This window comes from Marmota flaviventris, chromosome 17 (genome assembly GCF_047511675.1).
Source record: "Marmota flaviventris isolate mMarFla1 chromosome 17, mMarFla1.hap1, whole genome shotgun sequence".
Classification (NCBI taxonomy): domain Eukaryota; kingdom Metazoa; phylum Chordata; class Mammalia; order Rodentia; family Sciuridae; genus Marmota; species Marmota flaviventris.
This window is the reverse complement of record NC_092514.1, coordinates 57,851,597-57,875,015: the sequence shown is the minus strand read 5'-3', so window position 1 is coordinate 57,875,015 and position 23,419 is coordinate 57,851,597. Positions and strand designations below refer to the sequence as shown.

Sequence of the window (23,419 nt, the reverse complement as noted above, 5' to 3'; positions counted from 1 at the left end):
CCTCTGGTCATGATCATGGGCCTTGTTGGGCCCCAGGGCCTGGCACTGACTGGGGCTGGCCTTTAGCACTGGGCCCCTCTCCTCCCACTACTGAACGTAGCTGTAGGAAAAGCAGAGAAAATGGGTCCAACGCTGGCCTCAGGAGGAAGGGCCAGGTAAGTGGCCAGTCCTGGGGCCCATCTCAAAGCCTTGGAGTTGAGGAGAGTCAATGACTGAGTGCAGGCCACCTTCCAGCCTGCAGGAAGGGAGTTCTTAGGGACCAAGAATGTGGGGGGAGGTGAGAGGGAGCCCCTGAGAACCTGCTCTCTCATGAGCCAGGTCACAGGGGGGCAGCAGGGTTGGGGATTCTGGGTCTTCCTGGGGCTACAGGTGAGGCCTGGGTGGGGTGGGAGAGTTGGGCCAACTAGTGAAATAACCGGCTGAGTCACCCAGGGCTGCTGCCCTAGCTGGGAGGGAGGGTTGTCGGGGATTCACTGGGTCCCCTCAACTTGGCCTCCTCTCTCTCTGCTCTTCCCACCCCCTTTCTAGGAACTCCCCAACTGGCTGGGAAGTAGGACCAGTGGGTCTGTCCTGAGGCCAGTGCCTTTACCTCAATCACTGCCACCTGGGGCCGCCCTTGGAGTTTGTCCCAGGAGACTGTGCAGAGAAGAGGGGGAGTCGGGGAAGGAGGGGAGAGAGTGAAGAAATTGCAGCACCCGTCCCCTTCTCCCCCAGGACCCCCAGCAGCAGGCAGAGGTCACTCACAATTCCTGGAGTTGGCGGAGGAAGGAACGAGGGCCCTGGGGCTCCTTCCAGTCGGGGCTGCCAGCTCAGGTATGGCGCCTCCGCCTCGGGGCTGCTTGCATAAGAAGTTGCAGCCCGGGCTGTAACTCTGCCCTGCCAGCAGGGACGGGCTCCAGTCCAGATCTGCTGCCCTGAGCCTTCCCACCTTGAGGCCCAGGGCGGGGGATGGTGACCACACCTTGAAATCCCCAATCCGCGGCTCTAGGGGAGGGGCCTCCGAGGTTTCTGGTCACACTGGCTGTGGCCTGGCTCTCTGGGAGGCCTCCCTGGGTGGGTGAAGGGAGTCCTCCCGGCATCCCTTCCCCTCTCCTGGGGAGCATTAATTCTCTTGCTGCTTCCCCAGCTGCAGACACCAGGAGAGGCTGGAATTCAGGTCCTCCTTTCCTGCAGCCTCTCCCCTCCCTCCACAGAGGTTTGCAGACAGGGTGCTCAGAAAAATGTACATTTTCTTGTCTTAGGTTTGAACTGTTCTTGCTCAGGGGAATAAGGCAGCCAATCCCGAAGGGTACCTGGCTGAGACTGGGCCAAATGACCAGGGTGGGGTTTGGGGGAGGCCTGGAACTGACATGAAACAGCCAGCTATGGGCTGTGGAACCTTTGGCCAGTCACTAAACCTCTCCGAACCTGTTTCCTCTCTGGGCAAATGGGTGCACCTGCACTGCCTTCCCCGTTGTCAGGAGGTTGGCCCTGTGTCCTGGCCTTTGAGCCCACAGGACTGAAGCCCTGTGGAGATGTCTTACACGTTTTGTGCTCCGCATGTCCAGCCTGGCAACCAGCCCACACCAGGCACTCATCTGTGCTACTTGGGTAAGTGGTGACTGAGAAGGCTATAAAAGGCCATCCGCAGGAGTGGCTCGGCTCTTCTGTGGGGTCTCTGGCCCTGCCAAGTGACAGCTCTGAGTCGATAGACTAAGCTTGAGAGATGGATGTCCCTTCACACTCCCTAGTGACTCTGTGACTTCCATCTGCACATCCTTGCCCCTCTGTTCTGAGCCACTCCTTTCTTCCAAGGATCCCATCTTCATCTCTACCTCTTCCCCATCCCCAGCCTCCCGTCTCCCATGTCCTGTCCATCCACTTAAACCCAGGGAAGTCTCCGCCCTCCACTCTCCACCCTCTGTCCATGCAGGGTGCCCCTTCCCCAGTGGTCAGCCCACATCCTCGCCTGGACTCTGACCCATGGTCCCTCCCTTCATCCTCCCCTTTGACCACTGGCCTGCTGGTGCCCACTTCCGATAAATACCCTGTGTCCTTTATCTAACCTTCCCATTGACCTTCCCATTGCCCCCTTTCTTCTGGACTCTTCCTCGGCTTCTGGGTCAGCACTCTCCTGCTTTTCCTTCTTGTCCCCTGACTCTGTCTCCCCTCTGCTCCTCTTTATTTATTTGTTATTGATTCTTTTTTAGTTATACATAACATTAGGATTCATTTTGACATAATTATAACTCACGAAATGTAATTCGCTCTAATTCTCTCTGCCTTTCTTTCCCTCCCTTTGCCAACTGAATTAAGGAAGTCCCCATCTTCTCTCCACCTGGCTCCTCCCCAATCACATCCCCTGGAGAAGCAGCAGCACTACTGTCAGCCTCCTGGTGTGAGCTGCTAGGGTTCAGCCTGACCACAACCCCCAGCCCACTGCCTCCAGATAGATCCTCCTGTCACCACTTTGTGCCTAGGCCACTCTTGCAGCTGTGGATACAGAGGTCTTTTCTCAATCCCACTCCCTTCTCTGCTAAGAGCCTTCCAACAGCTGCAGGATAAAGTTCAAATTCCTGGCAAAGTCTTCCCTCCTCAACAGGCACCACCCACCCAGCCCCAAGCTCCACCTCCCAGCACCCACCTCATGGGGTGTGTGGGGCTGCAAGGGACCAAATGTGCACTCATGTCCACACCTCTTCTGCCCAGGCTGCACTGCCCCCCCCTCACAGATAGGCTTGGCTGTGCTGGATGCAGGCATCTGCTACGGTCTAGATGAGAGGTGTCCCGCAGAAACTCAGGTGAGAGACAATGCAAGAAAGTTTAGAGGTGAAAGATAGTGTTATGAAAGTGTTAACTCAATCAGTGTGTTAATCCACTTGAATGGATTAATTGGGTGGTAGCTATAGGCAGGTAGGGTGTGGCTGGAGGAGGTGGATCACTGGGGATATGCCTTTGGGGTTTATATTTTGTCCCTGGTGAGCAAAAGCTCCTCTCTGCTTCCTGGTGGCCCTGTCCTGCTTTCCTCCTCCACACTCTTCCACCATGACGCTCTGCCTCACCTTGGGCCCAGAGCAGTGGAGCTGGCCATCTTTGGACTGAGACCTCTGAAACTGTGGGCACCAAATAAAGTGTTTGTTCTCTAAAACTGTGTTTGTCAGGTCTTTTGTTCACAAAGAAAAAGAAAAAGCTGACTAAAACAGCATCTGGGGGGTGGGGAGTTGTGGCTCAGCGGTAGAGCGCTCAACTAGCATGGGCAAGGACCTGGAATCGATCCTCAGCACCACATAAATTAATTAATTGATTAAAGAGATATATTATATAAAGATAAAGATATATATATATATATATATATATATATATATATATATATAGATATGTCCAATTACAACTAAAAAAATAAATATTTAAAAACAAACAAACAACAGCATCTGTCCTCTCTTACCAGCTTCCTGTCCCAAAGAAGGAGTTCCCCAGGGCTGCCCCTGTGCCTAGATCCCTGCTGCTGTGCCTATATCCCTGTCTTGGCAGGTGTTCAATCAATTCATGCTTAATGAAGGAGGATCCATTGGACCTGGGGGATCAGGGAGGCGGGGACTCCTCCTCCTGCATTCTTTCAGGGGGAAACAGGCAGGCTCACCTTTCAGGAAATTCCTTCCTGAAATGCTGTTTGGAACAAGGAAGGGCTGGGGTGGGGTTTCCTTCCCAGGGGACAACTAACTCCCCACCCTGGAGTTTGTTAGGGACAAGGTGTCAGGGAGAGCCACTGCTGACCTTGGGTAAAGCACAGTCACAGGGGCTGTGTTATTGCTATATTTGTCCCACAGAGGAGGAAATAAGACCAGAGACACTAAGCAAATTTTTGAGGTCACACAGTGAATTAGGAGCCAGGCAGCAGCTCTCTGCCCCAAACTGAAGTGTCTGGAAGATGTCCCAGTTTCTCTCTGTGTAAGTACCACCCCCACCATTTGGGGGTCCCAAATCACTGCAACTGGGAATTTGCTGGGAGCAGGAAGAAGGAGGGGCAAAGGTAAAACTGGGAAGTGATCCTGTTGCTGGGTGATTTCTCAGCAAATGCTGGGATCTGGGGACCTTCCTTTGGTCTGAAGCCCTGGATTAATGGCTCTTGAGCAGATGTGCAGAGTCCTGGATTGCGATATGGGGTCAATCACTCCCTGCTCCTCACTACACTCAGTGCACAATCTCTGGGTCAGGCGAGAGGGTTCAGAGGGCAAGACCCTTCTCCCACTTCCAGACATGTACCTCTCAGGGGCGGGCACACTTCCACCATCGCTAGGACAGAGAATGTCAGAGGCTTGAAAGTATGCTGCCACCAGGAGCCTGCCCAGGAATGGAGGGGACCCAGGGGATAGAGAGCTGGCCTCCAGTCACCTGTCCTAGAGAGGCCACCTGGCCTGCTGGCAAAGAGCACCAGACCCGCTGCAGTCCCGTCGGCTCCTGCCAGGTGCTGTTGCCTGCTCTAGCCACAAGGGAGCGGGATGCCCTGTTAGAACCCTGAGCAAAGCCACGCGGATCTCAGGGGAAGAACTTCGGACCCGGGCGCCCAGGGCGGCCTTGGTGGACCATCTGCTATGTGTGCCAAGACCTTCCACACCTCACCTCGTTTAAGGCTCGCAACAACCTAATGCGTTTACACACAAAGACACGGAGCCTGAGGGAGCTAAGTGGCTCGTCAGCGGCTGGCGGGTGATCCAGCAGAGTCAAATTCGAGTCTGTAGTTTCAAACCTGAACTCTGCATGGTCACGAGACTGGGCGGAGGGCTGACCCGGAAGCGGGTTGACCCCGCAGCCGGCCAACCCAGACTGCCGCCTAGGTCTGGGCACCCCAAACTCAGTACTGGCACGTGCAAGCGTCCGTGTTTATTGAGATTACAACCAAATACAAAGAAACCGGAGGCTCCCGGCCTCGGAGGTTTTCCATTCGCCCCCTACCTTTGCGCTAAAGAACAAACTGAGACCCTGAGAGAGGAAGTGAGTTGCCCACATTATTCCCCAACTGGTGGCAGATGTCAGAAAGGGTTCCGAGCACCTTCCCCCACCCCGCCCCTGTGCCCGAAAAGTTCCTAAAGTTCAAGATGTGAGGGCCGTCGGAGTATTGTGAGGATGTAAGAGTATTTTAAAAAACGTGTGATATTTTCGATTTCTCAAATTAACACAATCGGATTCTGAAGGGAGGGTGACACCCTCGCAATAACTGGACTTCTCTCTGAAACAAACCCATCAAGAGTTTTTTTTTTTTTTTTTAAGGAACTGAAACGTTGGAAGCAGCCCAAAAAGGAAGCGGTGCGTGACTTTCACATCCACCAACTCATCTGACCTCTCTCCCGCTCAAACTCTGGAGAAAGGCGAGGCGTGTAGAGCAGCAGAGATCCACGGACCCATAGCAGATCCATTGGGGAATACAGATTGGTGGGGGTTTTAGTATGGTAATACTGGGCATGCAAATGCCATAGGATGTGTAACCTCCTGGCATGGCTTGGGACAATACCCTGTAATCAAACTCATTTTCATTTCTGCAGCAAAACATGAATAGTCACACTAGTGGGGTTAGTAAAGACTCCAAATCAGCTCCAAGACCAATTTTGCCACCAGGTGAATTATAGAAACATTTGGGCTTCCAAGGAACTTTGCCATTTAGGAATTGCAGATAAGGCGTTTTGAGCCTGACCACTTGTTTCATAGTCGAGGAAAGAGAGCTCGACCAAAGCCCGTGGACACTGCGGTGGGCATCAGGAGGGTGCGGCTCGGCTCCCGCCACCCGGCTCACAGCGCCTTACCTGCTCCGGGATCTCTTCGCGTTGAGGGTTGCGCACATCCGGGATGGCCTCGTAGATGTTCTCCGAGTCGCTGCGCGCCAGGGGCCGTGGGCACACCCAGGATCCCGCCACGCTGCAGGCCTTGAAGCGGCCTGCGCTTCCTAGGAGGCCGGCAGGGGGCGCGGCGGCGCGCGCCAGGTCGTCCAGGGACTGCGCTGGGCGCACTGGCGCCGAGGGTCGCGCGTACAGGCTGGTGGGCCCGCCTGGAGCCAAGCTGCTGCGCTGAGCGGCGCCACTGCGACGCACAGGACCGCATAGGGAGCTGGCGCGGCCCCGGGGTTCCCCGGGTGTGTGATCGGAGCCCGTGGGCGCGGACAAGTTCACGAACCGGTAGTCGTAGGTCAGCGGTTCGGGAACTGTGGGGCTTGTGTGGGGCGCGGGTGACTGCGGGGCAGCGGCAGGGTCGCCGAGAGCGGGCAGCTCGCGCACATACTGTGCGGGCAGGTAGAAGGGTCGGCCACCGGGCTCGCGCCGCACGTGCCACCAGTGTTCAGTGCTGCGGCGCAGCAGTCTGTAGCGCTCGTTGGGCTGTATGGCTATGAGGCGCCCGTCCTTGCCAGTGTACTCGAAAGGGTGTTCCACCAGCACATACACGTCCCCTTCGACGTCCGCCGCCATCGCGGCCACCGCGTTTTCCTATGGGCAGTCAGGAGAGGGGCCATTGAAGTCACCTTACTAGGGGGACAAAGACCTGGGTCTGGATCCTGCACTCGCCCTGTGCGTTCGGGCTTCAGTCTCCCCATCTTTATAATGGGGACTTGTATAAAATAATCTCTGAGGCTCTCTTATAGTCCGTAATGGAATTACGACAGCTTCCTTCTTTCTGTGGGGTTGATCATAAAATTTGAGCCTCGCTTCAGTCCCATGTTGAGGAAACTTGGGGTTATATGGGTCTAGTTCTGCTGCCGGGAAGCCTTGCCTTACGCGGGGTGATTGCCTGCAATAAGGTCGACACCACATCTGCCTAAACGTTGACTTAGCTCAATTTCCCTGTCATTTAAGTGGGAAGAGCGGCTCATTTTACGCCACCCCCAGTCCCTCCCCGCCTGGTCCTGCCCACACGCCTCCAGCCTACAAGGAATTCGGGAGAAGCTCCGCGGCTCCCCGTCCTCCAGGAGTCTGCACCCCAGGGCCCGCGGAGTCGTGTTGAAGTGCGGGTTTTGGGGCGGCCCCTGAGCTGCTCTACCCTGGAGTTGTTCCTGCTCTTAGGGCAATGACCTTGACGTAGGGGCTTCGATGCGAAGGCTGGAGAACCGGTTTTCTCGGTTTCTCTTTCCTTCCCCAGTGGCTTCCTCACAGAGGTGAACCAGGAGACCGGCCCGCCCAGACCGGCCCACACCGCTCCCTGCTCTCCAGCTCCCAGGTAGTCTCCCCAGAGAGCCTCGAGTAGCACCTAAAGAATGCACTTTGTGACAGTGACTATTCATATGGCGTTCCCAGGATGCCGCCTGGCTACCGGTGTGTCAAGGAAGGGTTCAGAGACTAACTGTGTATCTGCTTGTGTGCTTTATCAAAGCTAAGAGCCGGTGGCCTCCTCCGGAACTGCGGGATCCCTCCAAATTCCTACACTGACCGACCACACCTTCTGCCCCGCAAAGGTGTGCCGGGAGCAGCAGCCTCGAGTCCGGTCTCTTGCTGAGGCTGGAAGACCCCAGGAACAAGGTCCGACGGGGTTCCCGTAGCGCTCCTACTCTGCTGTCTCAAAAGTTCCTCTCCTGGGAAGACTTGTAAAGGGAGTCACTGGGCAAACTGGGCCCGGGAAGCACGGTCCGTGAGCAGTTCAGAGCTAAACCAACAAATTCCGGGGAGGAGGACTCACCCCCGCCACCCACGTTCCCTTCCCTTGAATCCCAGTTGCGCACTCACGTTAGCTGGGCGGGCCTCTGGGAGCCCATGGGCTGGATGGGCGGAGCCGGCGAAGGGCTGCAGGTTAGGCTTCTGTCATCTCCTTGGGCGGGGCTTCCAATGGCACGGCTGGAGAGACTGCGCGGAGCTGGAGCTGGCAAGGGGAGGGAAGGAGAAAAGGGACACTCAGGAGGGCTGTCCCCAATTTTCAAAGCAGCTGTGCCTGGGAGGACAAGGAGGATCCATAATGCCTGTCCCAGGGCCTTTGGGAGTGCATCGAGGACAGGGCCCAGAACAAGCGAAGGCATGCGGGAGGGGCCGGAGCCGGGAGGGTTGGGTCTGAAGGGGCGCGGGGGGGGGGGTAGTGAGGGGACTCAGGGACCCGCTCCTGTCCCGCCTCCACCAGCAGCGGGATTTGATGTCCGCGAGCCCCTGAGTCCCGCCGGTAAGCGGCTCTGGGAATGCCCTCCTGGGGCAGGTTGTCTCCTCCGGGCGTCCCCATTCCGAGCAAGGCCATTTGCACCCTGAATCACCAGATTCGTGCCCTTTCCAGCCGGATGGCCGGTACTACCCGTTCCGGGCCCACCTCCGCCCTCCGGAGGACCTTTCTGGGCGCAACCCAATCGAGCCTGGAAAAACTCGGAGGGAGATTCCCACGGGCAGAGACGCCCACCAAAGAGCAGTGTCTCGGGCTGTGTGGGAAGGGGACCTGCGCCTCAGCTTCTTCCCGGATCCTGGTGGGAGCGGAGAGAAAGGGAGGGAATGGAAGAGCGGGGAAGATCCCCGGAGCGCAGGAACACAGTGGTCATCAGGAGGTGCCTGCCCTGCCTGTACTGTCCGGGGGACAGGAGCCACCAAGGGGCTAACGCCCGAGTCGGCCCTGTGGGCCCGGGTCTGGTTCCCCTCCTACCCCCGAACGGAGAGCAGCCCCTAGCCTACTCCTCTTCAGGGGGATCCGGTCCGCCGGGCCCTCCTCTGGGCTCGCTCAGCTCCCGCCGCAGCTCTGTGCGAAGGGGAGGCGGCGCGCGGAGCGCTTGGGTGAGGACAGGCCACCTGGGGCACCCTTCCCGCCCTCCCCCTCCTCGACCCCCCCCCCCCCCCACGCCGTCCAGCCCTGCCGGTCCTGGCACCTCAGGGCGTCGGTCAGCTGGCCTCGCTTCCACTTGCCCGGACAGACGCGCGAGGGTTCGGTGTCCGGTGCTCCCTCTTCCACCACCCGGCTCCCGTGCTGCCCTGTTTCCTGTTCAAGAATATAACAAGGGAGGCACCGACGGAGAGCACTCGGCAGAACTTCCTCCCGGGCTGGGGCTGGGCTGCGGTTGGGAGAGACAATCCCCGGTGTCCTAGCTTCCTGTCCCCTCTGGGCCGGGCCAGTGCCTCTGGAGCAGAGACGCCACCCCTTCCCCCCTACACCTCCAGGGCCACACCTGGCTGTCTCCAGAGAGGAGAAGGAGGCAGCAGGGCCAGGATGGTGGGATGAGGAGGGTGGCAGCCTCCCACTAAATTCTCCTGGCCAGATTTCCCTCCCTTCACGCCCCTCCCCCCAATATTGTAGGAGAGGAGGGACACCCTTAGATCTGATCTGTGGGCTGAATAAGCTTATAACAATCTCCTGAAGGCCCAGCATCTTGAGTCCAGTTCCAGGGCCCTCCACCTTGGAGGTCTTATCTTTGAATCTGCTGCCTCTGGGAAAAGCAAACTTGCTCCTGTGACTTGACCTTGCACTCACTCCAGATTTGGGCAAGCCAGCCCCAGTGGGTCCCAGCTCTCAGGGTGGAAGGAACAGTTGTGCCCTCTCCCTTAGATGCTTGTGCTGAGAGCTGGGTACTTCAGGTGAGTTGAGTGTTTGATTGGAAACTGAATCTGGCCATGCTCTTTCTTGAACCCCATTTCCTCCACATCTTTGACCCTGTGAGGGGTTGCCCACCAGTGAGTTCTCCTTATGCTAGTAGAATCTCAGTGCATCTGAATTCTGGTGGCATCTTAAGATCCCTGAGGCAGTCACAGCAAAACTCAGCATTGCCCTGCATACTTAGAAAATAGTGACTGGATTGGACCCTCCCTCCACCCCACCTCTTAGGTCTCCCCATCTGTCCTGGCTAGGCAGGATGGCAGTGGCTGGTGGTGATTGTACTCCTTGTTTGGGGTCTAGCAGGCTGATGTCCAGCTCTGTCCTGTGTTGGCCTTTAGACATTGTGAGTACTGACTTATGTCTGCATCTCAGCTTTCTTTCCAATAAACTGGGGATAGTAACGCCTACCTACTATAGGCTTGCTGAGAAGATAAAATGAGATGCACTAAGAGCAGTGTCAAGTACACACACTTCATTATTATTACTACTTTTACTGAGATGAGCTCTTTGGGGTTGAGTTGTGATCTCCAAACCTCCCGTTCTCTAGGTAGAAAGGGAGGAAGGGGAAACATGTGGCATTAAAGGTATTTTGGGTTGAGTCCAAGGGCAGGGCAGCATGAGCTCACATGCCCATGGCCCTCCCCTGGGCCTGCCCCCCCCAGCCCTCAAACCCAGTTCCTCTTTGCATCTCTGGGCCTACCATCTACTGCCCCTGGAAGAGGGAAGATCCTTGGAGGAAGCTGGGGCTCATGGATGGGCAGAGGGTTTCCATGATGGGTTGAAAGGGATCTTCAATGGCAGGAAACTGCAGACCTGAATGTTATTCTTTTCTGCTCCATTTTCCTGCAAACTGACTTTCTGGGAATTAAGTCTGTTTCCTTCTTTTGTTCTTACATGGACAGTGGGGGGCTTCCCCCTAGAGTCCCCCCCACCCCTACCCCAGGGGCTTCTGGAACTTGTGAGAAAGGTTGGCAACCAAATAAAAGCCACTTTGAGCCCTAAATCCAAGATTCATGATTCTGGGGCTCTGCTTAAGTCACCTGCTCCCCTCCCACCCATCCCTTCCACACTGCTTTATTTCTCCAAGAATTCCTGCCGTGTCCGTGATCAGTGTTGACATTTAAGGAGCAGGAAAGAAGCCATGGGGGAGTCAGCTTCAGTTGTCACAGATGAATGTATAAGTGAACCTCCCCAAAGTCCCTAAAATCCCATCCCAGGGGGGATCCCAACTCCTGGGCGTGAAGGGTAGGACTATACACTGTCATTTATGGGCTCTTTTCTCGATGGCCACTCCTGGTACATAGCTGCTGCCTCCCAGTGTTCTTCAGTGACCTGGAGACCTCCCTATGCCCAGGGGCTAATGGGTAAGTGGGGGGCTCATCCAATGGTTATGATGGCTGGTTTCCCCACCTCCCATGAGTTAGGATTCAGAAGTCAGACGGTGATTAGAAAGATCAGGTCTTTATTGCAAAATCACTCAAATATCACACAGCCGCAGTTCCTTCAATACATTGCAAAATCTCAGGGCCAGAGCCCTACTTTCTAGAAAGTTTATTGCATAAAATAACATTTTAAGAATAGTGTGGGCACTGCTGAGGTTCACCTCGGCTTTCCACTGGAGGCGGAGGGTAAGAGTCAACTCATCCAACAGCATTAGCAGCTTTTTTGGTACTGGAGGAGAGGGCAGCTCTAATGCACATAATCCCAGGGGTGAGGAGGCCCCATCAATCAGGGCCTCACTCCTGCTGCCTCCCAGGGCACCATATGGAATATACACCCAGGACCAAGGCCCACACCAGGCCAGACTCCTGCCCACTCAGGGACCTGGGGCAGTTGATAGCTCTGATCAGGTGGTGTTTACAGGGGAGAGTTAATGCTGGCTATGGGAGGTGGGTGGGGAAGGGATATGGTCACACTTCCTGGCTCAAGAAGCTTTGGTGTTCTGGGCACAGGTGTGCACCACCTTCCACAATGGGGACACAGGAGCTATGTGGCAGCCTCCGCTGCCTGCCTACTGTCTCCTTTGTTCTATTGCACAATTCATCCAACCCTGTGGGGCTGGGTGGGTGACTCAGCAGCTCCATCACTCCAGGGAGGATGGGGGAAGGCTCACCTCTTGACAGTGACAGGTACATCTCCACCTGAGGCCTCTGACTCCAAGCTGAGGGCAGGTGAGACAGTGAGAGGAGCCTGCTGGGTCCAGGAGAGGAGGAGAAGGCCGCAGAGACCACCCACCCTCCCCAAACTTCAAGGACCTAGACATGCCTAGAGGGGAACTCCAGGCTCCCATCCAGCCCCCAGGACCCCTTCAAAAACCGATTCTACTCCAAGGAAATTCTCCAAGTCCTGGCAGACCCTTGCTGGGCAAGTCCAGGGCAGCTTTGTGAATTCATGGCTTTGTAAGACTGAGGCTGCAGAAGCACCCACAGGATAGCTTCTCTGCATGTCCCTGCACAGTTCAGCAGCGGAAGGACAGGGTCACTTCTCCACAGGGTAGGGCTCGGCAGTCACGGCAGTCATCTGAGGCAGCCCCTGCCCTTGGTCACTGCTCTCTCTGGGGTCCAGCCTACTCAGGAGTCAGTCAGGCAGGGGTGTGACCTCAAGAGTCAGTCTGAGGCAGGTCCTGCCCATCTTTGTGGGAGTAAGGTGGGTGGGGGGAGGAGAATGGGCAAGATGAGGTCCTTCCCCCAACCGAGGAAGGCTCAAAGTGCTGACAGTGCTGGTTTTGAGTCATTTCCCCTTCTGCACAATGACTCCAGACTAGAGAAGAGCAAGGGGGCTCTGACTCTTAGAAAGGGAGGACTTTCCAGGTGAGAAGCGAGGGAATAGGAAGTCAAGATGAGATGGGAGAGAAAGGAGGTAGTCATCAGGATGACCTCGTCCTGCTGGAAGCAGTTTGGCACGTGGCACTGGAGTTGTCAGCAGCAAGTGCCAGCAAGGACGAAGGAAAGGCACCTGTCTGCTGACAGGCCTGACTGCCTGCCTTCGGGCCAGGCCTAAGTGTGCACATCCACCAGGGTGAGAAGGCCCGGGTTTCTTGGGTGACTTGTGCAGGGTCAAGAATAAAAAAATATTTTCTGTTGCAATATGAAGGGAAAAAAACCCACCTTAAAAAACTAGACCTTTTAATCAGGAATGTGGAATTGAAAATGTCCCCCAAGTCTCATTTCCACAGCGTTTGAACAGCCCTAATGGAGGTGTGACAGTGAGGTGAGCCCAGCCTGATGAAAGGCCCCATTGAGCCTTGAGCAGAGGACATCTGGTGGTGTCCTTGCTCCTGAGACAGAGGGAGGTGGGAGGCCATGGGATGTCATTGGGCTTCCTGGCTTTCTCTGGGAGGCCCATGCTCTCTAGTCACACCTGAGGGTCTTCCTGAAAAGGGGAGACACTGTGACACACCAAGAGGAGCCTGGGGTGATGGCAAACCCGGCTGGGATGGCTTGGGGTGGGTGAGGAGATTGGCCTAGGTTAGAGTGTTCTGTTCCTGGTATTTGCGCCGGTGGGCCCAGCGGGGGCAGCCCTTCTTCACCACAGCCTGGCAGCTGTGGTGGAAGACGGTCTTGCACTCAGCACACCTGGGGAGAGAGCAGCGTGCACAGTTTGTGCCAGTTGACTAGAGGCCATCCTGGGGTCGGGGCTGGCCAGGGCTCTGGTCAGATCCCATAGTGAGGCTGTGTTCTTCTTGGCAGCCCCTACCTGCCTGCTTTAGATGATGAGATCACAGCCATGCCGGGCATGGAGATTCTCCATCCACTTCATTTCTCACAAGTGCTGCCTGAGTGTCCCTAAATGATTTCTTACCTATCTTTAAAAACATAGTTTCAAAAACAGCTCCAGGCCCATGCAGGGTTGAACCCTGGCGGGTGTACTCACTGGAAGTGGAGGAATGTGCTCCCTGGGGCAGCTTTTTATTCCCCATGTCTGGGTGAATTTTTCAATTCAGAGGCTTCTGATATTGAGCAATGACTGGGGATAAGAACAATCGCTACAGTGGCAGAAGCTGTGGCAAGCACCACCCATAGGTGCCCATTCTGTGCCAGGGGTTTAGGGCCAGGGCCATAGCTTGTTCAGTCCCTCCTCAGCTTGTTTGCAGACTGAGGTGGGGGTCCCTCTCAGTACCGGCAGCCACCTCTTCTCCAGGGTGATGGATGCTCAGTACAGGGGGGAGCCATGGGAGCCCCAGGCAGGGGCTGCTCCAGACAACTTTGCCAGCCAGGCTCTGGCACAGAGTGGATGTTCACTGTTCCTGAGTGGCAAAGCTAGGGCTACTCCCTATAGTGCTGTGCAGAGCTGTGGGTGTCGTGCATACCTGATTGTGGTGTCAAACTCAAAGGGGAAGATGATGGTGGTGGCAGATGGTGGTGGCAGATCTGGCAAATAAAGCCCCGCTGCGTGCACAGGTCACAGTGGTAGACATGCTGGGAGGCGAACTTGATCAGGGCCTCGAGGAACCCTTCATACACCCCATCTGCAATCTGTAGGGATAAGCACAAGCCTGGCCTCAGGCAGCTGCATTGTGGCACCAGACTCCCTGCTGAGAGGAACTGCCTCCAGCTCCTCTATTAGCAAGGAGACTTCCCCAAATTGGGCTGTCACGGGGAGTTACTGGATTTACAGACGAGATCCAAATCTACTCCATTCTCTTGAGCAAAGCAGCGTCCTACACTTTCAACCCAGGATTCTAGAGTCTGCTGCCTGCCAGGGAACCAGGGGAGTCTGTCACTGCCCAGGATGTACTGGGGCAGCAGGGAGGCCCATTCTGAGATGTGAAAAAGTTGAACACTGCTATCTGGTCTCAATATTCGGAAACACCCCTCTTCCATCTCTTTTTCTGATTTCTCCAGGAATGAGGCCTCTCTATTGAGATTTGGGGAGAGTTGGACACGTTTACCTGCTGGAGGTCAGCAACACTGAACTTGTGGGGAGATTCCAAGAGATAATTCCTGTGGTTGAGCCTGCAAAGAAAACACAAGAGCTTCCTCAGAAGGGCTTTGGAGGCTGGGCCACCCTGCATTGTCTGTTTTCCTTCCCTCAGCACTGCTAACCAACCATAACCCTTCTGCCTCGCCAGGCAGGGCTAAGAGCACAAGTCAGCTGGACCAGACTTGCCCTGGCCTCCCAGGTAAACTAACCAGCTGGTGGGTCCTTGGGCAAGTTGCTTAATCTCTGAACCTCAGGTATCTTCCTCTAAGAAGTGGAATTGTTTTTGATGATTAAATAATCTATTTAGAGCATTCGGTACAGTGCCCGGCAGGTAGTGAGCACATAACTAATAATGATGAGGGTGGAGCTGGGGCTGTGGCTCAGTGGTACAGCACTTGCCTAGCATGTGTGAGGCACTGGGTTCAATTCTCAGCTCTGCATATAAATAAATGAACAAAACAAAGGCCTATCAGCGTCTAAAAAATTTTTTTTTTAAATAATAATGAGGATGAGGATGATGAAAACTGACAGCCAGTACCAGGAACTGGCTGAGATTTTACCCTCAGTCACTCATCTGTCCTTGCAACAATGCTCTGAGGCTGAGCCTGTTGCAACTCCCACTTTGAGAAAATGGGCAAATGTGGAGAGTTTAAATAATTTGCCTGGGGTCACACAGTAAGAGTCAGAGCAGGAGCTTGCATGCAGGTATCTGGTTCTAGAGCCAGCATCCTTCTCCACTCCACTGAAACTCTACCACCATTACATACCAGGGACCCTGCTGAGGACAGAAATGCAGAAGATACAGCTGCTGCCCTCTGGCAGCCCCTGGTCTAGCTGAAGAAAAGACATTCCAGTATCTGGTTTCAGTGCTACATGAAAGGAACTGAGATGTGTTCTAAGCACAGCAGATCCCGTTTCAGAGGGGAATGGAGTGGAGGACAAGGGCTGCCGCCAGCCCTGTTTTGGTTCCCACTACACCAACAGCCGAGACTCCGGGTCACATCCTGAGGGATGGAGAGGAAGTGCCTGCAGAAAATCCCTGGCACAGAACCCTATCCAGCCTTGCTCATGTGCCTGTGCAGGTCCTGGGGTGGGGGGTGGATACTCCAAGTCAGAGGAAGCTTGGGAACCTGCACAGGATGCCCTGGACATCTGGAACAGATGGTGTCTGGCATCAGGAATGGGGGCTTGGCCATACCCCATCCAATGGCCTTAGTGTGGTTCAGGGGGAGCCCAGTGTGGGATGGTCCCACAAACAGCCAGGCAGGCCACACTGTGCCATGTGGGGTGAGGACACTGCCAACTTGCCTCTCAGTTTACCATGCTGGTTTCCTTAGTAAACTTCCAGCTTTCTGGGAACAGGAAGCTGCCATTTATCACCGGGAAAACATGGTGGGAGATAGGCACACAGGCTGGCTCCAAGCTGGCAGGAAGGGTGGGGCTGAGTTGGATGGAGAGGTCCCTGTCTTCTACCTCTGTCTACAGTCCTGGCAGCCAGTCAGGCCTATAGCCTGATCTGAGAGTCACTGTGCCCTGGGCCTGTCACACTCTCAGTGGGGCTCTATAACTGATGCTCTGTCAAGGACAGAAGGAAAGCAGTACCACTCATGCTGTCCTCCAAGGAGAGAAACACCTGGGCACTGGAGAAAACCCTGGGCTACTCTGGGCCTCAGTTTCTCACCCATACAATGGAAAGACCCCTCTTAGTCCTCTGGTGTGAGGCTGATTGTCTGGAGAAGGGACCGGAGAGAATTTCAGGGGTCTCTGGGAGACAGTGGAAGTTGGAGAAGGTTGCTTTTTAACTCCTGTAACTTACAGGGTAATGGGACAGAAGGCCACATGAACATAGGGATCACTGACCCTGGCAAGGCCAAATGATCTGCAGGTCTCCAGTGGGCAGCCTGGGTGCTACCTCTTTCTGAGCCCCTCTTCCTCCTCTATCTACCTCTACTCAGCTGTTGGTAGGAGCCACCAGGTCTGGTGGGAACATCCCTGTGAGGCATTTCTGTGATGGTTCCTTCCCAAAGGCCCAAAAGAATGCTTTTAGAAACATGTCCCAGACCTGCGAGAGGACCCCTTTCTCTCAGGGGACCCACCAGTCTGTTGCCATTGGCAAGGGGCAGCTCCTCTTGACTTTACCTCCTACATCCAGAACCTGATCATGTCTTCTCCTTTCTTGTCCTCCCAGCCTCCCCTCTGGCTAGCTCGGTCAGGTCTCCCTAGCCCCTGGGGTCAATAACGACACCAGCCACCTTGCCAGAACTCTCTCCTTAGCTCTTGCACCTTGGGTTGCTAGAACGGTCTCTTAACCACAGACTGAACCATGACAGTCTCGGCTCAGACCCTTCAGTGGCTCCATGCTGGTGGCAGGTGAAGTGCAAAGGACTTCAGTGGGGGCCACAGGGCCTCCGAGTTCTGGTCCCTGGCCCGGCATCCAGCTGTCTTGAGCCTGTTTGGGCCCTTGTGAACTGTGCTCCATCCGCTGCCCACTTAAGGCCCCTCAGCCAGGAAAGCCAGGCCTTTCCCTGGCCCTTTCTTCTCTTGCTCCAGTGTGCTGACAGTGAGGCCTGGGTGCAGGTGGTGGTGGAATCTGAGAAGAGCTGACACGCACGTTCTGTTTCATTCCCTTTTATTATAAACACCCCTTTCAAATTGACTAACTTTGTAAAGAAAATAAGTATTTTCTTAAAATAAAAGAATGCTGCAAACCCTTAACCCTGATGCCATCTCTTGGAACCCCCTGGCCCTCTGGCCCCTGCCCAGTTGAGTCAGGTGCCCCCTCAGGCACATACCAAGCTGACCCAGGCCATCTGCCTGCTTATCTGTAGCTCAGATACTGAGCCCCTCACCATGACGTGGAAGGCCACATGAATATAGGGATCACTGACCCATTTTACAGGCAAGAAAGCTGGAACTCAGAGAAGTGACTTCCCTGAGTCATGTGGGTCTGGAGCTGGGCAGGAGCTATTCCTATGCTCTTTCCCCTGTCTTGTTAATTCCTCTAAAAGGGGACTTCCACAAGTGTGGCCTCGTCCTCTAGCAGGCCAGGTACACAGGGATGGGACAGCAGGGCCAGAGAGTCAGAGGCAGGCTGCCCATGGCACCAATCATAGGCTGGCTCAGAGACGGTTCAGCAGGCAGAGTATGGGATGAGGTCAGTGCCAGCCCACCCTGCAGGTGTCAGGAAGGGTGACAGAGGTACCACTTGTCACCTGTTTTTTTTTTTTTTTTGTGTGTGTGTGTGTGCACACGTGCGTGTGTGTGTGGGGGTGTGTCTGGGGATTGAACTCAGGGCCTCACACATGCTAGATATGACCCCAGGTTTTTATCACCTGGTTAGGGGCAGGAAGGCAGACCTCTGGAGAGTCTGGAGTCCTGGGTCACAGAACCTCAGAAAAGAGAGGAGAGAGTCAGCCTCACTGAAAAGGGCGGGCCCAGGTACCCAGCTGGTGTGGGATGGCAGAGCCTTTAGGGGCTTTCTGTTCTTCCAGGCCCTGCAGAAGAGAAAGCCCTGGGGGCTCTACGGGCCTGTGAGGGACCAGTTCTCCGAGTACCCACCAGAGAGCTCCCTGCAGCACTGGACAGCCCCAGGGGACCTGTATGGGCATACCCTTGCCCGGAGGAGCAAAGCAGGCATGACTCTGGGAAAAACAATTGCACTCAGGGCCGAGAAGACACCCTTCAGACAGTGCTCCCTGGCAGCCCCTGAGGAGGTGAGGCTCTGGAGAAGGTGGAGGTGCTATAAATTACTCTGGTTTCAAAGACCCAGAAAAGGTGAACCCAAAGCCCATGCTGGGCTAGGAGAGGTTTGTGACGGCAGGGAGACTATCTGAGTCCATCCTGAAGCTTGCAGTCACCTTCCATCCCTGGGAAACAAAGGCCTCCAGGCCCTGGGTACCCAGGAGCTTCTTGGAAGGGCTCCTGAGGGTGTGCTCTGATCACACACTCCTGGAGGGTTTCAGGAAGGATGCTGCCATGGACAGCAGCATCTAACAGTCAAGGCACGGAGGCTGGGCCGGCAGGAAGGAGACCCGGAGCACAGCCGTCATCACCTGGCTAGCTGTGTCTCGCCTGCCTCTACGCACGCTTCCTGCCTCCCTTTCCACTCCAGACAATGCTCTCCCTGTGCTTTCTGTGTACAGTGCCTTCCTTTGGGGCCTGTACCTGCTATTCCTCTCTCTGGAACACTCTTCCCCTCCTCTTTCCTCTTCTACCTCCTAATCAGTTTTCAGGTCTCACCTTACGCGTCACTTCCTCCAGGAAGTCTTCCCCACTGGGACCTCCCCGAATCTGGTTAGAGGTCTTACTTGAGCTTCTGGGTATACTTCTCCTCTCCCCACCACCCCCTGATTGGAGTTGCTGGTTAGCTCATTTCCTTCCCTCCTAGACCAGAGGCTTTCAGAGGGGAGGACTCTGGTATACTTTACTCAGCATTGCACCCTGTACAGCTTGCCAGGTGCTTGAGTATGTTCTCAACAAATAAATTACACCCCCCCCCCCCACACACACACTCCCCACCCTCACACCCACACATTTTTGGTGGTACTGGGGATTAAACCCAGGGATGCACCACCACTGAGCTACATCCTGGTCCTTTTTATTTTATGAGACAGGGTCTCATTAAATTGCACAGGCTGGCCTTGAATTTATAATCCTTATTACTCAGCCTCCCAAGCAGTCAATTTGTTGAATAAATAAATAAATATATGAACAAAATCTACCCCTGAGGGGCTGGAGTTGTGGCTCAGTTGTAAAGCACTTGCCTAGCATGTGTGAGGCACTGGATTCGATCCTCAGCACCATATAAAAATAAACAAGTAAAATAAAGGTATGTTGTTCATCTAAAACTAAAAAAAATTTTTTAAATTAAAAAAAAAAACAACTCAAAAAACAAAACACCCCTGAAGGATGTGGTGATTTTGCAAGCCCAATGGGAAGTTCTCTGCCCAGCCCTGGCATTGCTCAAGGAGCCGCCTTGAGCGTGTGTGGCCTGTGCATGTAGAAGCTACTCACCTCTTGCTCAGCTCCTTCAGGGCACCACTTCGACATAGGCCCAGGTAATCCCCCAGAAGCTTCAGTTGTTCCCGACTCCTGCCAATGAGGCGCATCTGCTCCACATGCTCGTACAGAGAGGCATTCACCAGCTGCAGGTTGACGAGGGGCTGGGCCCGGATCTGCGCCAGAAACTTCAGGGCCTGCCGACAGACCTGGGGACACCATGGAAAGGCTGGCTGTTAGCGACGCCTGCACTGCCCAGCTCTCACCTGCCCTGCAGCTCTCTCCAAGGGATGTAGCACTAGCTTCATCTTATAGACTAGGAAACTGAGGTTCAGAGCGATGACGCTACTTAGCCAAGAGCACACAGCTCAGAAATGGTACAGTCCGACTCCCAAACCAGCTTTTCCTCTAATGACACCCGTGTTGCCCCCTCCCAACCATGACAAGATATGGGAGGTCACTCTGGATAAGGCCCCCTCCTCCGGGCCTCACAGTTCTTTCCCACTCTTTCCTGTATGCCCAACTTCCTTTTCCTGCCTATAGGAAACAGGTGCTCCCCTCTGGGCCCTGACTCAGGAACCAGGTGACTGGTGTTGCGGCTCTAGCTACAGGAAACCACAGAGCAGACACAGCTTAACAAGGTTCCCCAAGTGCACTGGGCTCTTGCCAACAACCACCAGGACTCCCCTGTGACTCTGTGGAGCTGAGTGATCAATCTCAGCTTCTCTCAACAGATTGAAAGAGAGTTGAAGGTTCTACCCAAGATCCTGGCCCTAATACAGTTTGCCAGACATAGGGAGGGACCTTGATCATATCCTCTTTTCATCCACAGAACAAGCCATGGGGAGAGGTGGCATCATTTCTATTCTATAGATGAGGAAACTGAGGCTCTGAGAAGCTGAAGTATCTGACCTGCCTGTGGAAAGTGGAGCCCAGGTCTGAGCTGCAGTGTTGTTTCTGAACACCAGGCAGCCACTCTGACTAAAAGAACTCCTTGTGGCATGCTAAGGAGCTGGGGCTAACTGGAGGAAAATCAAAGGATCAATGCCAGGAGACTATTTAGCAGTGCTGGGAATTGAACCCAGGTCCTTGCTAGGCAAGTGCTCTACCACTGAGCTACATCCCAGCTTCCCCACCCCCTTTCTTTTATTTTGAGACAGGATCTTGCTAAGTTGCCAAGCTGGCCTTGAACTTGGGATCCCCCTGCCCCAACCTCCCAAGTGGTTGGTATTACAGGTGTGTGCTACCATGCCTGGCAGATTATTTTGAGTTTATATTAAAAGATATTCCATGCAAGTATTTGGCAAAGGGCCTGGCACAGAGTTCATCTTCAGTAAATGTGAACTTCTGTCAGCGACTATTTAAGAGCCTGTCTGTCCCTTTGAGGGTCAGAGAATGTAATGGGGCTCTCAGAATTGTCCCTATATCTGGGAGCTGAGGAGACCTCTGGCCTCTTGTCTCCCAGCTCCACCAGCAACACTCTTCTCCCCCTGCCACGGACAACTCCTTTTTCCATATCCTATAGCCCTGAGGTAGCAGTCCCCCAGCTCGAGGGCAGCCCAATGGCAAACCCCTGGTGACCTGGGTCAAACTGCTGTCCTCCAGCCATGGCTCAGCTCTCCTGTAACAGCATCTGTCTGGCCTTGAGTGAGGCTCAGATGAAATACACACAGGAATGAGTGCCAAACACTGCCCAGTGCTAGAGACTGGCAGGGACTTTGTGCTCCCCAGGGGCTGTCCCTATCCTGTGGGCGTGGAAGAGAAAGACAAAAGCAAAAACCACACTCTGGGGCTGACATCCTGCCAAGTGCCAGCTGGGCTTCAGAACAAGTGGGTCAGCCAGAGCTGCAATAGCAAACAATAAGGCCCCAAAGCCCTGGCCAGCCACTTTCTGTTTGGACTTTCTTGTCTCTCTCAGGTGGTTGATCTTTGATAGAGAGCTGGATATTTCCTGATCTCAGATAAGCCTAGAAAAGTTTTGCAGTTTCCTAGGGAGAAGGAAGGAAGAGCACAGGATTCCAGTACTGAGTAAGGAGGTGGCCCGACTGAAGTATCAGGGTCTGGGGAAGAGGGAATGTGCTCACGGTCAAAGGTGCATTCCTGGTGACTCTGAGGGTTAGTTTTCTGTGCGTAGTTAGTTAAATACTACTGAGGGCAGGGGTGGTGATGGGTGAACAACAGAATGGCCAAAGCAAAGCCAACTTTGGAGTTTTTCCTCCCCAGAGGAGTGGAATTTACTTGGAGTCACCTTCCCTGAATTCTGAGGACACATCCATGAGGCAAGACTGTGTAGCGTGCAGGTCCTGGGCCTCGAGAGAAGAAAACAACTGCTTCCTTGTGTTTCTGTGTCTGTCTTAGTAGAAATCTATGCTTTGGAAAGAAGGCAGATTTGAAAGGAGAGGGTAGCATTTGAGATAGGATAGAATAGGATGGAATAGGACAAGACAGGACAGGAAAGATTTATTAATGGATTTGTGGTTGAACAGATGAATGGATGAATAGGTAGACAGATGGGTGGTCTTGAATTAGGGACTGAACAAGTGAATTAGGGACAAGAGATAGGAATGGCCTCAGGGGAGGGAAAGGGCACTGTTAGAAGGCACTGTTCTAAGTGACAGGCAGTACTACCACAGTCTTCACAATAGACCCAAGACATACACTATTTTTTTCATTTTGGGGGGATCCTAGGGATTGAACTCAGGGCACTTAACTACTGAGATGGCTTTTTTATATTTTATTTAGACACAGGGTCTTGCTGAGTTGCTTAGGGCCTCACTAAGTTGCTGAGGCTGGCTCTGATTTCTTGATTCTCCTGCCTCAGCCTTCCTAGCTACGGGGATTACAGGTGTGCACCAACATGCTCGGCCTGAGACATACACTATTATTAAACCCCTTTAAGAAAAGAAAAACAAACCAAAAACCTTAAGAGATTAGGGATCTGAAGCTAACTTGCTCATGACAACACAGCTAGAAAAGTGGCTATAATCCTAATGGCTTAGGAGGCTAAGGCAGAAGGATTGCAAGTCTGAAGCCAGCCTCAGCAACTTAGCAAGACCCTAAGCAACTTAGTGAGAAATTGTCTCAAAATAAAAAATTAGGGCTGGGGTCATAGTTCAGTGGTAGAACATTTGCCTCTCACATGTGAGGCACTGGGTTTGATTCCCAGCACCACATAAAAATCAAATCAAATCAAATAAAGGTATTGCGACCATCTACAACTAAAAAAATATTTTAAAGAATTAAGAATTTAAAAAACCCAAAAGGGCTGAGGATGTGCTCAGTTGTTAAATGCTCTTGGATTCAATCCCCAGGAAAGGAAGGAAGGAAGGAAGGAAGGAGAATGAGACAGACAGAAAGGAAAGAAGGAAGGAAGGAAGGAAGGTGGCTAAGCCCACCTAGAGAAGAGGACAATCTGAAAGATCTTAGAATATATCTTGTTCAAAGAAAAAAAGTATCTTGTTCAGAAGCATCTGGTGGACATACAAGAGTACCCAAGATATAATATTAGGGGCTAGGGATGTGGCTCAAGCGGTAGCGTGCTCGCCTGGCATGCGTGCGGCCCGGGTTCGAGCCTCAGCACCACATACAAAAAACAAAGATGTGTGTCTGCCAAAAACTAAAAATAAATATTAAAATTCTCTATCTCTCTCTAAAAAAAAAAAAAGATATAATATTAAGTGAACAAGATGGGAGAGAGGAGGGGAGGGGAAGGGGGGAAAGGAAGGACAGCAGAATAAAATAGACATTGTTATTGCTGCATGTATATATATAACTGCATGACCAATGTGATTCTGCAACCTGTACACTCAGAAAAATGAGAAATTATACCCCATCTGATTCAAATGTATAATACGTCAAGATCATTGTACTGTCATGTGTAACTAATTAAAACAAATTAAAAAAAAGAAAAAAAATTAAGTGAACAAAGCAGGATGAGTCCAATATGATCCCAGCACATGTGAGGCACTGGGTTCGATTTATAAAA

At 53.6% G+C, this 23,419-nt stretch overlaps 2 protein-coding genes across 2 annotated transcripts in view; both read right to left on the bottom strand.

The window, feature by feature from the left end:
• Arhgap27 (Rho GTPase activating protein 27) overlaps positions 1–8,922 on the bottom strand; it is a 32,903-nt gene extending 23,981 nt beyond the window's left edge. Inside the window, exons 1-3 of the mRNA XM_027947046.2 lie at positions 8,792–8,922; positions 7,683–7,815; positions 5,778–6,452 (exon numbers count right to left, since the gene is read on the bottom strand). Coding sequence (XP_027802847.2) covers positions 5,778–6,434 — 657 coding nt within the window. The 5' untranslated portion in view covers positions 6,435–6,452; positions 7,683–7,815; positions 8,792–8,922. The remainder of the gene's footprint in view (positions 1–5,777; positions 6,453–7,682; positions 7,816–8,791) is intronic.
• Positions 8,923–10,958: 2,036 nt separating this feature from the next.
• The window catches only part of Plekhm1 (pleckstrin homology and RUN domain containing M1), a 39,582-nt gene continuing 27,121 nt past the window's right edge, over positions 10,959–23,419 (bottom strand). The window contains 5 exon segments of the mRNA XM_071603850.1: positions 10,959–13,088; positions 13,823–13,866; positions 13,869–13,988; positions 14,405–14,468; positions 19,450–19,643. Of these exon segments, the coding sequence (XP_071459951.1) occupies positions 12,977–13,088; positions 13,823–13,866; positions 13,869–13,988; positions 14,405–14,468; positions 19,450–19,643 (534 nt within the window). The 3' untranslated portion in view covers positions 10,959–12,976.